A 16,376-nucleotide genomic window follows, 5' to 3' on the forward strand; every position below is an offset into this window, starting at 1 on the left:
CACTATATTATGAATGTTTATTAATATTTTTAGGTGGTATCGATTTTCATCGCCTGGTATGATGTTGCAACCTTGCCTTATAGCGATCGGAAGTAGCAAGAAAATAAGGGTTATCCCGCAATAGAATTAATTTTATCTACTTACAGGCTAATGTATTTTAGATTCTTAACTAACTTTTTGCAAGCGGGATTGCCTGTCTAAAACTTATCGTAATAGTTTCACACAGATTTCTGTATGTATGATATAATGACGTAACTGATTCGACTTCCTGTTGAATTTCTGTAGTTGTAGACAGCCATTCGCTTGCACAGATTGACTATAGTGATGAAACATAAGAAAGATATTCAGTAGCCTTGCCTCTGTACAGGGACGTGCTGAAGGTGACAGAACAGCAACGGTGTATCTGAGCTAGTGCGGTGACATTCTTATTGCATGTGTGCTGGGTCATTAAGTCCAACATCACGTGACTAGAAATTGGAGCATTCAGCTTGTTAATATTAAGAGTGATGTCTCATTACCAAGACCAGTTTTTCTTTTTCTTTTTGATTCTGTGGATCAGCATGTGTGATTGTCATTCTTTCTTTTAGCTAATGACACATATAAGAGAGGACAGCTCATAGGGTGCAGCGCCACAGGCTGTTCATTGTCGCTTTGCAATGATGCCATAGTGTAATTATTTCGAGGAGAGAAGAAATTGCTAATAGACAGAAAAATAGTTTGACACAATTATCATGGACTGAGGCAGGGCGGATGTAAAATCAGGTTTTGAAATGAAAAACACTGCCGGGTGGATAATGAAACAAAACAACAACAACAACAACAAAAAAAAAAACTGATGTTGTGCGCTTGTATAAAAGGACACACATGCACACACACATTCATACTCTGCTACCTCGTAGACACAAGTACAACCTGTTGCCTTGGAAACATGGCAGTATACTCGCACAATACATCTTAAGCAAAAGTATTTTCTTATAATCAGACCGCCCCTATAGTATACGAATACTGAATGAGTCTATCCGCTCCGACAACTTCAAGCTGGCAAATGTTCCGACTGAAAGGTGAGTGGATAATTTTTTATAAGAACTCTAAATACAGAATTTCCATAAAATACACCCAGCCAGAGTCCAGAAATAACTTACCTAAGGAAACAATGGATTTTGCGAAATGTATTGGTTCCTAACGAGAGTACGACAGATAACTCGTTATCGCATTTCAGTTAAAAAAATAAATAAATAAAAATAAACTCGGAAGAAATTCGAGTGCAGAAAATTTCAGAAACCTCGCGGTATTGTGTGGTTTATTTACTTTATTTCATTTACTCGTGTTTTTTTTTTTTTATTATTTTTTAAAAATAAAATAAACAAATCCTCTAACATGTATTGTTCCCAGAGGGAGGTGGAGCTCTTTTAACTCACTGAAAGCTGAGTTAAAGCTATGCACGAATCAAAACTTTCAGGAAAATATTACTGCAGACAGGTGTTGCTATCCGGTGATCCTAAATCTTAACAGGACTATGCTATGTTTGAAATCGTAAGGTTTGCAGTTATTGTTTTTATTATTTATTATTTTTTTTTAAGCTGCCGAGTTAAAACTCTACCTGTGCCAAACAGATCGACTAACTCTGGATATTGACGAAGAAAGGCCTAATAAAAAGTGCCTTTAGCCAACGACTACAATTGAACTTATAAGGATTTTAATTTTGGGCATCTAGCGCTATAGAAGCATAAGTCATTATCATAAGGCTACACGGGACGTTTTTTTTAACAATATTTACAATGCGTACGTTTTGTGATTTTATTGATTTATTTTTTATTAACAGGACTCTTTCATTTTATACGAAGACTAATTTATTTCCTTTTATTTATTTTATTATTTATTATTTTCCTTTATTTTTTTAGGTCATCATTCGAGCAGAGAGGAGACCAGTTCATAAACCTTCCAAAGCTCATGCTGCAAAGGAGAAATGTTTGGAGTACATGAGAAGTAGCAAATGGGTGTTCGAGGAAACGAGTAGCTGGCAGAACGAGTAGCATATCTAGAATTAGGAGAATTCATAAATTGGGAATTAAATTGATGAGTTGCAGCATTAAGCAGCAGGTCTCTTCTTCTTCTTCTTCTTCTTCTTCTTCTTCTTCTTCTTCTTCTTCTTCTTCTTCTTATTATTATTATTATTATTATTATTATTATTATTATTATTATTAAAATAACATATAAAAGGGATTCGAAGAGAAAGAGAAGCAGCAAGCCCATGAGTAGTATAAAGCATACTCCAGAACTTTGGTAAGAATGCCAAAATCAAAGTATAAGAGGAAATTAGCTGAGTAATCCAAAATAGTTCTTTCAGTTTGTGATAAGTAAAATAAAGAATGACCATAGTAGAATAATTTTGTTGAATGTTGTTGGTAGGAATGTGACTGGTCAGAAATAGTTGAATAATTGAGTAATCACTTTGAAGGGTATTATATATCTAGATGAAGATATTGCAGCAATAGACGTGACAGGGATTGATGTGGAGGTAGAGATAGAGGAAGTTGATGATAGGTATTACAGAGTCAACGTAAATACAGCAATGAGTTTGAATGGATATCAGCTAGCACACTACGAGAATGTTCTAAGGATTGTTTGTCCTTGATTAAATTGCTAATGTCTAGTCTCAGCTCTGGTGGAGTCCTAGAAGAGTGGGAGGAGGAGAAATTGCTCCGTTGCATAAAGGAGGCTCCAAGATAGAAGTAGAAAATTATCGACAGATCAATATTTCCCAGGAGTAGTGGTCAAGGTATTGGAGAAATTCGTTACCGAAAAACTTCAGGAATTGGCGGATGAGAAAAGGATACTCTATGGAGGACATCACGAGTTTGTGAGGATAGGTCGTCCTTCAGTACCTTACTTTTTATAATCAAGTGACAGTTCGGTTGGATAAAGGAAATGGTTACATGGGGATACTGCTGGACTTTTCAATGACGTTTGACAGGATATCAAAAAGACAGGATGAGGAGTTAATATATAAATTGCGACAAATGGGAAAGGCTATATAGTCGAATGAGATGGATAAGGTAGATAAGAGGATGATTGATGGAAAGATACCAGACAATAGTTTATTTAGAGTGAATCCAATAAAACCTTGCGTCTAGTAGTGTATCATTGGTCTCTGATGATGTTGAAATTTTGCAATATGATATAAATAGATTGGCAATATGGACAAAAGAGAACGGATATTAGTGCAATGTGGAAAAGCGTAAGGTTACGCATTTTGGGATGAAACGATTACCAGCTGTGTACGACATTACTGGAGCTATACTCTAGGAACTTGATGGGACCAGGGATATGAGGGTATTGGTGGATGAGGAGTTAAAGTTCAGAGGGCATATTGTAAAAGTGACTAAAACAACTCATTGGATCAGTGGCGCACCCAGAGGGGAAACAAGGGGCCCTGCTCCCAAACAAAAATGAAAAAAAAAAATACTAGAAAATTTTCCAAAAATCTTTTTTAATTAAAATTCATTTTTGAAAAAATTTATTCATGTTGTGTCTTCTATTTCTGTACCACTTATGAATTAGCGATCATTGCAGATGCTCGGTCATAGGTTGTATGCGATGCGTAGTGTGTATTCTCAAATCGTCTACTCAACTCCCCTCCCCCCCCCAAAGTTAAATCCCGACTGCGCTACTGCACCTGGTTATTGAAGAACACCCTAAGCAGAGATAAGTCTAAATAAATTATAATACCAGAATAAACTCACGTAAATTATTTTATTTTATTATTTTTATTAGTATAATTTTCGCCTAAGTATCAAAGGCATCTTCAGTAAAAGCTAATCGAACAATAACTAACAATTCCAAAAGGCCCCACCTAAGTAGCTAATGTACGATAACTAAAAAATGTCATTCAGTTTCCTAACATTTAAAAAATTACACAGTTAAATAATAATGTTAGAAAAGATTAGCTGATTTAAAAATCACTATCTCCCATAAAAGGGATAGACGTAGACCATCTATTCCCTGTTTAAGTAAATCGGTTTAAGTTAGGAGAGTGAAGTAAAGTTTCACATGTTACTTTATAAAGCTATTCCATGAGGCACCAACTTTTATGAAGGATTCTTGTCTTGTTCCAATGAACTCTATGTCTAGTGTTGATGGCATGCTCTGCAAGTCCAGACTGTTCAGGTTCAAGGTATTGAATATAAGACTGGTGTTCTTCTAACCGAATAAAAGCAAATCTTCCTGTCTGTCCGGAGCATGCTATCAACACCAGATAAGCATGTTATTGTAGCTTTTTTATAAGACTTTGATAAGACCTAATCTGGACTATTGCACAAGTATAGAAATTACTATTCACAGGAATAGAGATTGAAGGTTTGTGCCTTGTGGTATAAGATAGAGAAATATAAGTTGCTCAGGGGTTTTATAAGATTTATGTGCAGGAAATTTTTCAGCACGTAACTATGATAGGGAAAACTATCCTAGTCATGTGCTCGATATAAACTGGATATAAACAAGTTTTTGGAAGCGAAAATCTTGACACACCGTTTGAGGCTCGCTAACCCATCTTTGGTTGAAAAGTTGTTATAAATGATTCTCGTGCCTTAGAAAAGTTTGAACTCAGATTTAAGTGTAGTTATTCCGAAAATACTTCCATTTATGGAATTAACTGAATTCAGATCGTCAAAAGCGTAAATTATAAAATTTAAATCAATTGAGTTCGTAGTTTAAAAACAGTTTGAAATAATTTATAAAAATAATTCAGTTACATGTGTTTTAGAAACTGTTATGAAATTGGTTGAATTCAGCACCTGTTAGATGTAATTTATCTTTAGGATGAACAGCTACTTGAAAGACATACTCATGTCTTATACATTAACCTAAGAAGAAACTTAAGGCGTACTTAATATTTATAGAGTCTTAAATTACGTCAAGTTTTACATCCAAGGAGAAGGGTGCGAGCCGCGATGTGTCGTGCAATCGTTGGGAACCTATGAAAGGACGTGCCTATTCATTCATTAATTAAAAAAAAAAAAAGAAGAAAGAAAATAAAGATTATACTGCCTCTCTTGTAATTGCTAGCAGGCTGAAGTTCGGAGTGTAGTTGCTTAGTAGCTTCTAGCCACAGCGCATGAAGCAAAAACCTCGTGAAAATGGCCCAAGTGAAAAGTGCTAATTGGATTCTGACTTAGAACTCTATAAGTATGCTTTTTTTTCATTATCAGAACTCTTAGCCAGTGAAAACATCGCAATGGCAATGGTAAATTATTTGTCATTATTATTATTTAAAATCTTCATTAACTATAAATGAGCATTCATACCGAGAATAGTAATTGACTTGCTTCTTAAAATAGCCCAACTCTATATATTTATTAATAAATTGAGTTGGGCTATTTATAAAGGAAAGCAACTTTGAGGCATTCTTCACAAAAGGAAAAATAATATTGCTTTCACTGTTTAATTATTTTATTATTTCAATTATTTCGTTTAAATTATCCCTGTTTGATTATTTAATTTAAATTATTTCATTAAAATGTATTGAGAATAGATTAGAATTAGAATTAAGATTATAATCAACTATTTTTCAAATTATGCCAATTATGTAAATTATTTTTGCAAATTAAGTAAATTATTGTTTATCGAAAGAAAGTGAATTTTCTTTCCTTCCTTCCCCCCCCCCCCCCTTTGAGTAATGAGAGGCTAATTAGCGCTTTGTGCTGCTCACAGAGTACTTATAATCTACCTAAATAGGCAGGTCAAAGTACAAATTTTGGAGCCGTCTTAATTTAGAACTAATAACAAGAAAAAGAAGAGTTGGTCATTAGTTCACAAGGTCCGATGCATTCGCCTACACAGAAATGTCTCACATGTTCTTCAAGTGATACAGTTGAAAAAAAACAAACTACTGTATTTATTCAAAAATATTCTACTATATATATTCAACACTTCGACTCGGATATATTGTTACAGCCTTGCACAGAGTCTAGAATATTAAAAGATGTATATTCGGAGATAGTTGTTCATTCAGTAATCTAATTTCTCAAATACTTCCGCAGTTTTAGCCAATCGAGTGCAATGAATACGCCTTTTTTTGTTCAACACAGTAAATACGACAGAATTTCAAGTAAATGCGAAGTTGGATTAAGACTGGCAAGTTGGAATAATCATGACAAATTCCTGCATTTTCAGTTATTTTCAAGCGACTACCTCGCAGTTTTGACATGTTGGATGGTGTAAGTGGTGGACAATCATGGATAAACTTTGTCTCCATCAAGATATATTAAGTTTTACTTCCTAAATATTATGAAATAAATCAAAATTTTTCTATATTGAAAGTTATCTAAATTCATGATGCTCATAATCATTAAATATTAAATTAAATTTACAAGCAAATCTGTTTTGGCAATGGAGATGATCATAACTGTGCTGAAAGAGGTATAACTAAATGAGACATTTAATTAAAAGATGATTAATTTGACATACCGTGTGCAATTTTTGAAGGTAAAGGTGAAGTTTATGTTGCTGGCTTACTGCGTATATTTTTTGTCCCTTTTTTTTCCTTCTTCTTTCTTTTCAGTTCATTCAAATTCATAGTTTGTGTAATTCATATTGTCGTTATTGGGTGTCTTTTTCACGATTTTTAGCTTTCTAATATGTATTTCTGTGCTCAGTTATCGGTTTCTTAATCCAGCAAAACTTAACTCCAGGATTAGGATCAGCAGTATATTATAAATAAATTTTGAGTTTTCAGTTGATGGACTAAAAGATTAACTAGATAAAAATAAATAAAACGTTAACTAGATCATTAAAGAGTAGTTAGTCATGCTCGATAATTTGTTGGAGATATTACAGCTAGTTCAAACACTAGTATACAATGTGACATCTTACCTGCATGCAGGTATGATGTCACATTGTAAGTGCTTCAAGGGGAGTGGTCACAATCACTATCAATTAGTGGTGATTCAAACCTTCTATCGAACATAAAGGAGTCTAGAAATTTTAGATAATAAAACTGCCAAAAAAAAAAGTTTTGCCTTTTTTTTTTTGGCAGTAGGAAAGACTATAGTTTATTCAAGGTATATTTGCCATGTCATTATAAATTACCGCTGGGTATCACCTGACCAAGATAATACACCCACTTCCTCAACGTCAAATGTATAAGTCATATTTAACTGTTTATTTAATTTTTCTAGGAGTGCTGTTTCATAAAATAGCTCATTCTTACTGGATGAATTTCAATAAAAACTATAACCATCGCAAGTTAGTTCACAATTTCTCGAATTATTTAAATCACGAAAATCAGAGTTTTCGTGCTCTTTGTTTGTATGTTATCAATATGAAAAGAAGATAAGCATTAAGACTGAACACAACCGTGCGAGAGTTAGGAGTAATATTTCTTCAGTTAGCACACAAAGGAACTTCCTTTATTTGAAAAGGAAGACGAGGCACAGATCTCTATTACAAGAGAACATTTTTCTATTACGCAAATGACTGAGTCAGAAGTTGGCTTTATTCTCTACAGCGAAGCAGAGTAGTAGAAATCCTACAGGTTAAATTATGTGTGTGTGTGTGTGCGCACACGCACGCACACACACGCGCGCGCGCGCGAGCATTGGTAGTTTCACTTCAGGAGGTTGAGGAGAAAAGAGATTTGGTGTGTAGTAAATGCTAAATTGAAGGTCAGGAAACATGTTGCGAAAGATGTTATTCAGAAAATTGTTGATAAAACACAAAGGCCATTGAGATGAACAGTTAAGTAGGTGATCGTGCACTGTATAACAGGCCACCACCTATAATTCTGTATTAAGATCTGGTCACATGAATATTTGGGCAAAAAAAGGAAATATAGAGGAAATTTCAGAGGCGAGTTTCTGTATCAGGACTGTGGTATATCGAACATGAGGCCAGACTGAGGGAAAATGCTCTTGTAGAGATTGGAAAATAGGAGGTGAAGGGATATGTTTGCAACATATAAGCTGGTGAGAGTAACCTATAAGATATAGGCGAATTATTGCCTAGGGTAATACACAGTGGAAGAAGGAATCATCTCTAGAAGCTGTGTAAGAGATGTATTCACATGTCTTAAGGAAGATTATACATATGTTGGATGAAACGGATTTATTCGATTATATGACATAATTGAAGAAACTTAAATGACTAAAAGTCCAGGGATAACAAAATAGAAAAACAATTTATTATTTGAACGCGAAACTAGTTTCGTCTTCTATCGGATGCATAACACGAAAAGAGAAAATACAAAATATACGAGTACATTACAAGAGGACAATAGCTACAAATTAAGTTACAAACAGATTGCTTACATCTGATGGTCTGTCTGACCAAAATACGACAGGTTGTCATGTTAAGCTGCCATGTTCAAGTTTTGCTGAACATGAGAACGGAATTTGGTTATAAGAGTGAAAGAAGTGCAGATTTTATAATTTTTGAGAATTTTGGTTAACTTTGGTGAAACGGAGCTAATTTATGAGAATTTATTAAAGAAAGATTTTGATCTTCACAATTAGTTTTGCTTTTAATCACAAAAAAATAAATATTGATTGACTTTTTTATTGTTTAAATTACTAGCATGCTTTCGTAATAAAATTTTTTGACTACATTACTTCTTCGCAAGTCATTTTTAAATGTGTATTGTTCCTATAATTGATACAAAATCGAAAGAGCGGATTTATCCTAAAATGATATTTATTGAATATTGTTCAAGTGGAAAAGAAACTTCATCGCACTGTCAACAAAGGTATTCAGCCTGCCATTATTGAAAAACGTCTCTCTGCTGTTGTGATATCCAGCTGTCATAACAACCTTTGGTTTTCCGAAATAGCGCTTATATAATTTTTTATACTAATCAATTGACACGTTTATGAAAATCAGTTGCGCATAGAGGGCGTATGACTATTGTCATAAGTTTTCTGTACGACGCAACTGATCCTCTCTTGTGCAATTAATGTTTCACGTACTTATCCTCGTCTTATTCAAACGAATATAATCATTGGTTGCATGATTAAAACATGAACAATTCAGAGGACAGTTTCATTTGAAATTTTAATTGGCCGGCTGAAATTTAAAGAAAAAAAAAATTCATATCTAATCACATGCTGGCATCTTTTAGCAATTCTCGAGTAACACAATTGTTTGAAAACATTGAGAGTAAATAATAATAATAATAATAATAATAATAATAATAATAATAATAATAATAATAATAATAATAATAACGATTAAAATCCACCATGTATTGTAATATGAAAAACATTTGCCTAAAAATAAATCAATAACATATAAAACATCATTTTTTATTATTATTATTTTAAAGTACTGTTCGAAAGTTTACTATTTATGTTGTAATAATTTATAATAAAATATACAATCATTTTTTTTTTTTTTTTTAGAAAACTACGTTGATTGTACGCTATCCCATTATTAATCTTAGTAGCAAGCAGAATAACAGACGCCTGTTGAGAAATAAAAATAAAATAAAATAAAATAAAACTCTAGGTCGTTTAAATCGATTTCAGCAGAACGGCGCCTAAGGGTCTAGATTATATTGAACGGAAATAAATCGAGGAATGTTGCCATAATCACTATCTTGATGAATCTGCATACGAATACAATTATATAAGCACTTTGTTTTAGCTAACCAGTTAAACAAATCCAAGCAAGTAAAGTACCGCGAGAGTATTATTCACACGACATAATTCTTCCTTGTTCTGAGTTCGTCATTCAGACGTCATTTCAAGGACAATTTCTTCTAATGTTGCTTTGAGCCACACACACACATTGCATCGCTTTGCATCTTATTTTATAGTAACGGTCTCTAAGTGATTTTAAATGAGATACGATCTCGTTCTGTAATACAAGCAGAATGTTTTGTTTATTTCTTCGCTGTCGTTCTCATTCGTCTGTACATACTAATTTATGCTAGTTAACTGTACATGTCTGTACAGTTAACTAGCATAAATTGGTCTCTAACAAGTGCTTTACACAGTCACAAAAAAAAATTAATATACAAAAAATGTAATCTAAAGAAAATATAATCTAACGAAAATTAATATACTCTATAAAGAAATTAATTTCTAAATACAAGTACAGGTAGATTGTATTTCTCTAAATACAAGTACAGTCTCTCAACAGTTAAATTTCTCTAAACAGCTGTTTAAAATTCCACATTATTCGTGTGAGATGAATTCAGCCAAGTAGTGAGTATTCAGCTAAAGGATAATTACAGGATCCATTTTAATTTGTCATTTTTTTTTTTTTAAATTCCACGTTGATATTCCTTACTCATACACTTGAGGTTCCACAAGCATGCATTTTTAAATGCTAGCGATCACGTTAAATGCCATGGAGATGAATAGTTTAAAAAGATAACTTTAGGTAATATGTGATGTAATAATAATAATAATAATAATAATAATAATAATAATAATAATAATAATAATAATAATAATAATAATTAAAAAAAAACATTTTATTATGTCTCAGTATAAATTACATACAATAATAATATTTACAATAAGGATTATACAGAATTATTGAATTTAGAATATACATAATTATAATAATAATAATTTTATTTTTTTTTTTTGGAGATGGAGATGAAGTATGAATAGTTTAAAAAGATAACTTTAGGTAATATGTGATGTAATAATAATAATAATAATAATAATAATAATAATAATAATAATAATATTTTTTTTTTAAACATTTTATTATGTCTCAGTATAAATTACATACAATAATAATATTTACAATATTTACAATAAGGTTTATACAGAATTTTGAATTTAGAATATTATAATAATAATAATAATAATAATAATAATAATAATTTATTTTATTTTATTTTATTTTTTTTTATAAACGACTTATTTGTTTTTACAATGAAAATGATAAGGTTTACTATCACACAGAGTATCTGCACACACACAATGAAAAACATATTATTTTTTCTGTACAGTACGAAAATTCGATATACAAAATGCAGAGTACATTTTATAAATATGAATATACATTTTTTTTTAAACTAGCTAAATATGGATTGGCACCAATGTGCACACAATTCACGATACAATGCAGTAATGCAGCATACACACTTAATTCAATAATAATAATAATATTTTTTTTTTTTTTACATTTTATTGTCTCAGTATAAGTTACATACAATAATAATATTTACAGTATTTACAATAAGGATTATACAGAATTTTTTTTTTTTTTTTTTTTTATGTCTCAGATGAATTGCATACATAGTTGCTGGAGTAATTATATATGTATATAATATTTATAACGCATTACAAGTGTATATAACAGATACTTGCAAGTTAGTAATTTCCTTCCTCGAAGCTTAGCAGAGCTTATCTGAGGAAGATAATAGATGACAGAGGGTGGTGGTTTCATGGTTTTGTTCCTATGGTGGTCACAAGCCAGGTGTTGATTTTACTGTTTGCTGGTACGTGTTTGAAAGACTTTTTTGACTGCTATTACAGTTTAACTTTTTTTTTTTTTGTGCAAATAGGGTTGGATTTAGACATGGTGTGTTTGTTTCTTTATGTTCTTGTAGTGGTAGTTTTTTTGAGAGGGGAGGTTGTCGTGGTTTGTGTGTGTGTGTATGTGTGGTGGGGGAGAGAGAAACAGGAATTGCTCTAATTTTCATTCTCGCTATAATATTTATATAGTGCCTGTTTCAGCTCTCTGTATGTTCCTAGGTTTCTGTTGTCGAACGGCAGTTTGTTTATCATGTCAGGTACGTAGAAGTTTCGGGTGGCTTTGCCGTGGTGATTGTTGTACTTATATGTTATGTAGTTTGTTGACTGTGGTCTTGTTATTTGATATGTTGTTCTGGTTACTCTATATGTTGGGCTGTAGTAGTGTTTTAACATGACTGTGTAGTGGCGTAAGTGTTTCACCTTAAATATTTTGTGTTTTGTCCATGCTTCCTGCATAAGAGTGGGTTGTTCCCAGAATATCAGTTTTATCATTTTATCTTGCAACCATTGTAGCCTGTTAAGTCTGTAGTCTGCGCAGAATGCGTATGATGTGATTGCATATCTTAAAATGTTTTCACATAATGCTTTATAGATTAGTATTTTTATGTGGGTTGGGGCAATGTCTTTTAATCTGTATAGTTTGCTTGCTATTATCCTAAGTTTGGTATGTAGGTAGTTTGTATGGCTATTCCAACTTTGATCTGCATCGAAGTGAAGTCCAAGGTAGCGTGTTGTTTTCACCTGTGTGATGGTTGTGATTTTAGGTTCTGCACTTTGTGTATAGGAGGATGAATGTTTGATAGTGAGATATTTAGTTTCTATGGGCACGGTTTGGGGGTTTTTGAATATCATTAGCTTTGTTTTTCCGGGGTTTATATATATGCCGTTTTCGGTTAACCAGTTAGTGATTTGATTGATGTCGTGTTGCATATTTGTGTAAGCGATATTTGCATTGTTGTGAATGGATACTATGGCCGTGTCGTCTGCATACTGAAAGATTTTACTTTTTATGGGGAGTTGGCTTATGTCGTGTGTGTATATGTTAAATAGAATGGGAGATAGGACAGCTCCTTGCGGTACTGTACTCCACAGGTTACATGTACCTCTTTGCTGTGTGCTGATCCTATACGTGTGATGTGCTTTCTGTTTTTCGTGTATGCTTTAAACCACTGGAGTAGACGACCTCCAATTCCGATATGGGTAAGTTTCGTTAACAAGGTTTTATGTGTTAGTGTGTCAAATGCTTTTGTTAGGTCAATGAATACCACTAATGTTATTCTGTTTTTATCCAATGCTGCGTTTATTAGATCTGTGAAGTCTTCCAGGAGTGTTGCTGTTCCTTTATTTTTTTGAAAGCCATATTGTGTTTTGGGTATGATTTGAAATTTTTCAACGTATGTGGAGAGTTTCTGATGTACAATGCGCTCCATGATTTGGTTGATTACAGGCAGCGTGGCGATAGGTCTGTAATTACTTATTATGTTTCTTTTTCCCTGTTTGTGTATGGGTGTGATTAGTGCAGTCTTCAGTGTTTCAGGTATGTGTCCCGTTTCGAAGATTTTATTTAACAGTTTTTGTATAACTGGAAGTAGGTCGGTTGAGTGTTTCTTGATGTCTTTTGGTCTGATTCCGTCTATCCCCGGTCCTTTGTTAGGATTAATTTGTTGAATTGCCAGTGATAGTTCTTCTTTTGTTACTGTGGGGAACCACATCGACTGGGTTGCTCGTGGACCTAGTGGAGAATGTTCGTATGTGTGAAGAAAGGTTGTTTCTTGTAGCTTTTGGACAGAGTTCACGAAGTGCTGATTAAAGTTGTTTGCCAACTGTTTAAGGGATTTGGGGTCGCAGGCAAAGCTGTGTTTTATTGTTTCTCTGGCAGTGGTTCTGTGTATATTGTCCAGCATTTCATTAATCAGGTGCCAGGTTTCCTTTATGTCATTCTGTGCTGTTGTTAATTTGTTGCTGTAATAGTTTCTTTTTGCCGTTCGAATCTGGGTTGTTAGGAGATTCCGTTTTCTTTTGTATTCAGCTTTTAAAGCGATATTGTTCGGTGACTTCTTAAGTTGTTTCCATAGGGCATCTTTTCTTTGTATGTCTGTTAGTATGTTGTCTGTTATCCATGGATTTTGTTTCGTTTGGGGGCGTATTTTTATTTTTGTTAATGCTTTGTTGTATATTTTGTTAAATACAAGTTTAAGATTATTATATACAGCTTCAGCAGAGTCTAAAGATGTTATCTGCATCCAGTCTGTTTTTCTGATTTCATCGTTCACTATTGCTTCGTTTACAATGCTATGATACTGTTTTGTAGTCTCAGTGATTTTTATGGGTTCTGGTTCTGTGTGTAACTGCAATGCTGTGAAATAATGGTCTGCTAGTTTGCATGTTATGACGGCTGCTGTGTGGCTGTTTGGAGGGGGCCCTTATATTTATATGATCAATGCAGGTTGAGGTTGTTGTGTTATATAATAATAATAATAATTTTTTTAAAAAAAAAAAAAACATTTTATTATGTCTCAGTATAAATTACATACAATAATAATATTTACAATAAGGATTATACAGAATTATTGAATTTAGAATATACATAATAATAATAATTTTTTTTTTAAACATTTTATTGTCTCAGATAAATTACATACATAGATACAACAATGGTTTTATATACACGTATATATATATATATACATAGTATTTATAATACATTACAATTGTGAATAACAAATACTGGCGAGTTATTAATATTTTTAAATTATAATAATTTTTTTTTAAATAAATAATATTTTTGTTCACTGCTAAAATATTTACACATACATATATACAATAGTTATTTATTATTTTTTTTTATTTATTTTTTTTTTTTTTATTGTCTCAGTATAAGTTACATACAATAATAATATTTACAGTATTATTATTGTATTGTGTATTGTATATTTTAATCTGTATAATAATAATAATAATAATAATAATAATAATAATAATAATAATAATAATAATTATTATTATTATTATTATTATTTATTTATTATTATTATTTTTTTATGTCTCAGATGAATTGCATACATAGTTGCTGTAGTAATTATATATATATAATATTTATAACGCATTACAATTGTGTATAACAGATACTTGTAAGTTAATAATTTTCTTCCTCCAAGCTTAGCAGAGCTTATCTGAGGAAGATAATAGATGATAGAGGGGGGTGGTTTCATGTTTCATGGTTATGTTCCTATACTGGTCACAAGCCAGGTGTTTTTACTGTTTGTTGGTACGTGCTTAAAAGACTTCGACTGCTATTACAGTTTAACTTTTTTTCGCCCTTTTTTTGTGCAAATAGGGTTGGATTTAGACATGATGTGTTTGTTTCTTTGTGTTCTTGTAGTGATAGTTTTTGAGAGGGGGAGTTGTCATAGGTGTGTGTGTGTGTGTGTGTGTGTGTGTGTGTGTGTGTGTGTGTGTGTGTGTGTGTGTGTGTGTGTGTGTGTGTGTGTGTGTGTGTGTGTGTGTGTGTGTGTGTGTGTGTGTGTGTGTGTGTGTGTGTGTGTGTGTGTGTGTGTGTGGTGGGGAGAGAGAACCAGGAATTGCTCTAATTTTCATTCTCGCTATAATATTAATATAGTGCCTGTTTCAGCTCTGTATGTTCCTAGGTTTCTGTTGTCGAACGGCAGTTTGCTTATCATGTCAGGTACGTAGAAGTTTCGGGTGGCTTTGCCGTGGTGATTGTTGTACTTATATGTTATGTAATTTGTTGACTGTGGTCTTGTTATTTGATATGTTGTTCTGGTTACTCTATATGTTGGGCTGTAGTAGTGTTTTAATATGACTGTGTAGTGGCATAAGTGTTTCACCTTAAATATTTTGTGTTTTGTCTGTGCTTCCTGCATAAGAGTGGGTTGTTCCCAGAATATCAGTTTTATCATTTTATCTTGCAACCATTGTAGCCTGTTAAGTCTGTAGTCTGTGCAGAATGCGTATGATGTGATTGCATATCTTAAAATGTTTTCACATAATGCTTTATAGATTAGTATTTTTATGTGGGTTGGGGCAATGTCTTTTAATCTGTATAGTTTGCTTGCTATTATCCTAAGCTTGGTAGGTAGGTAGTTTGTATGGCTATTCCAACTTTGATCAGCATCGAAGTGAAGTCCAAGATAGCGTGTTGTTTTCACCTGTGTGATGGTTGTGATTTTAGGTTCTGCACTTTGTGTATAGGAGGATGAATGCTTGATAGTGAGATATTTAGTTCCTATGGGCAGGGTTTGGGGATTTTTGAATATCATTAGCTTTGTTTTTCCAGGGTTTATATATATGCCGTTTTCGGTTAACCAGTTAGTGATTTGATTGATGTCGTTTTGCATATTTTTGTAAGCGATATTTGCATTGTTGTGAATGAATACTATCGCCGTGTCGTCTGCATACTGGAAGATTTTACTTTTAGGGGGAGTTGGCTTATGTCGTGTGTGTAGATGTTAAATAGAATGGGAGATAGAACAGCTCCTTGCGGTACTCCACAGGTTACATGTACCTCTTTGCTGTATGCTGATCCTATATGTGTGATGTGCTTTCTGTTTTTCGTGTATGCTTTAAACCACTGGAGTAGACGACCTCCAATTCCGATATGGGTAAGTTTCGTTAACAAGGTTTTATGTGTTAGTGTGTCAAATGCTTTTGTTAGGTCAATGAATACCACTAATGTTATTCTGTTTTTATCCAATGCAGCGTTTATGAGATCTGTGAAATCTTCCAGGAGTGTTGCTGTTCCTTTATTTTTTTGAAAGCCATATTGTGTTTTGGGTATGATTTGAAATTTTTCAACGTATGTGGAGAGTTTCTGATGTACAATGCGCTCCATGATTTGGTTGATTACAGACAGCGTGGCGATAGGTCTGA

General features: G+C 32.9%; 1 protein-coding gene across 1 annotated transcript in view; it reads left to right on the plus strand.

Annotated features, from left to right (window-relative positions):
• Nucleotides 1-5,110: 5,110 nt before the first annotated feature.
• Nucleotides 5,111-16,376, plus strand: part of LOC150094872 (cAMP-dependent protein kinase regulatory subunit-like) — a 233,463-nt gene continuing 222,197 nt past the window's right edge. Inside the window, exon 1 of the mRNA XM_090411482.1 lies at nucleotides 5,111-5,242. Within this exon, the coding sequence (XP_090267608.1) occupies nucleotides 5,234-5,242 (9 nt within the window). The 5' untranslated portion in view covers nucleotides 5,111-5,233. The remainder of the gene's footprint in view (nucleotides 5,243-16,376) is intronic.

Source organism: Typopeltis vanoorti, chromosome 21, assembly GCF_054136105.1.
Source record: "Typopeltis vanoorti isolate ZY-2024b chromosome 21, IOZ_Tvanoo_1.0, whole genome shotgun sequence".
Taxonomy (NCBI): Eukaryota; Metazoa; Arthropoda; class Arachnida; order Uropygi; family Thelyphonidae; genus Typopeltis; species Typopeltis vanoorti.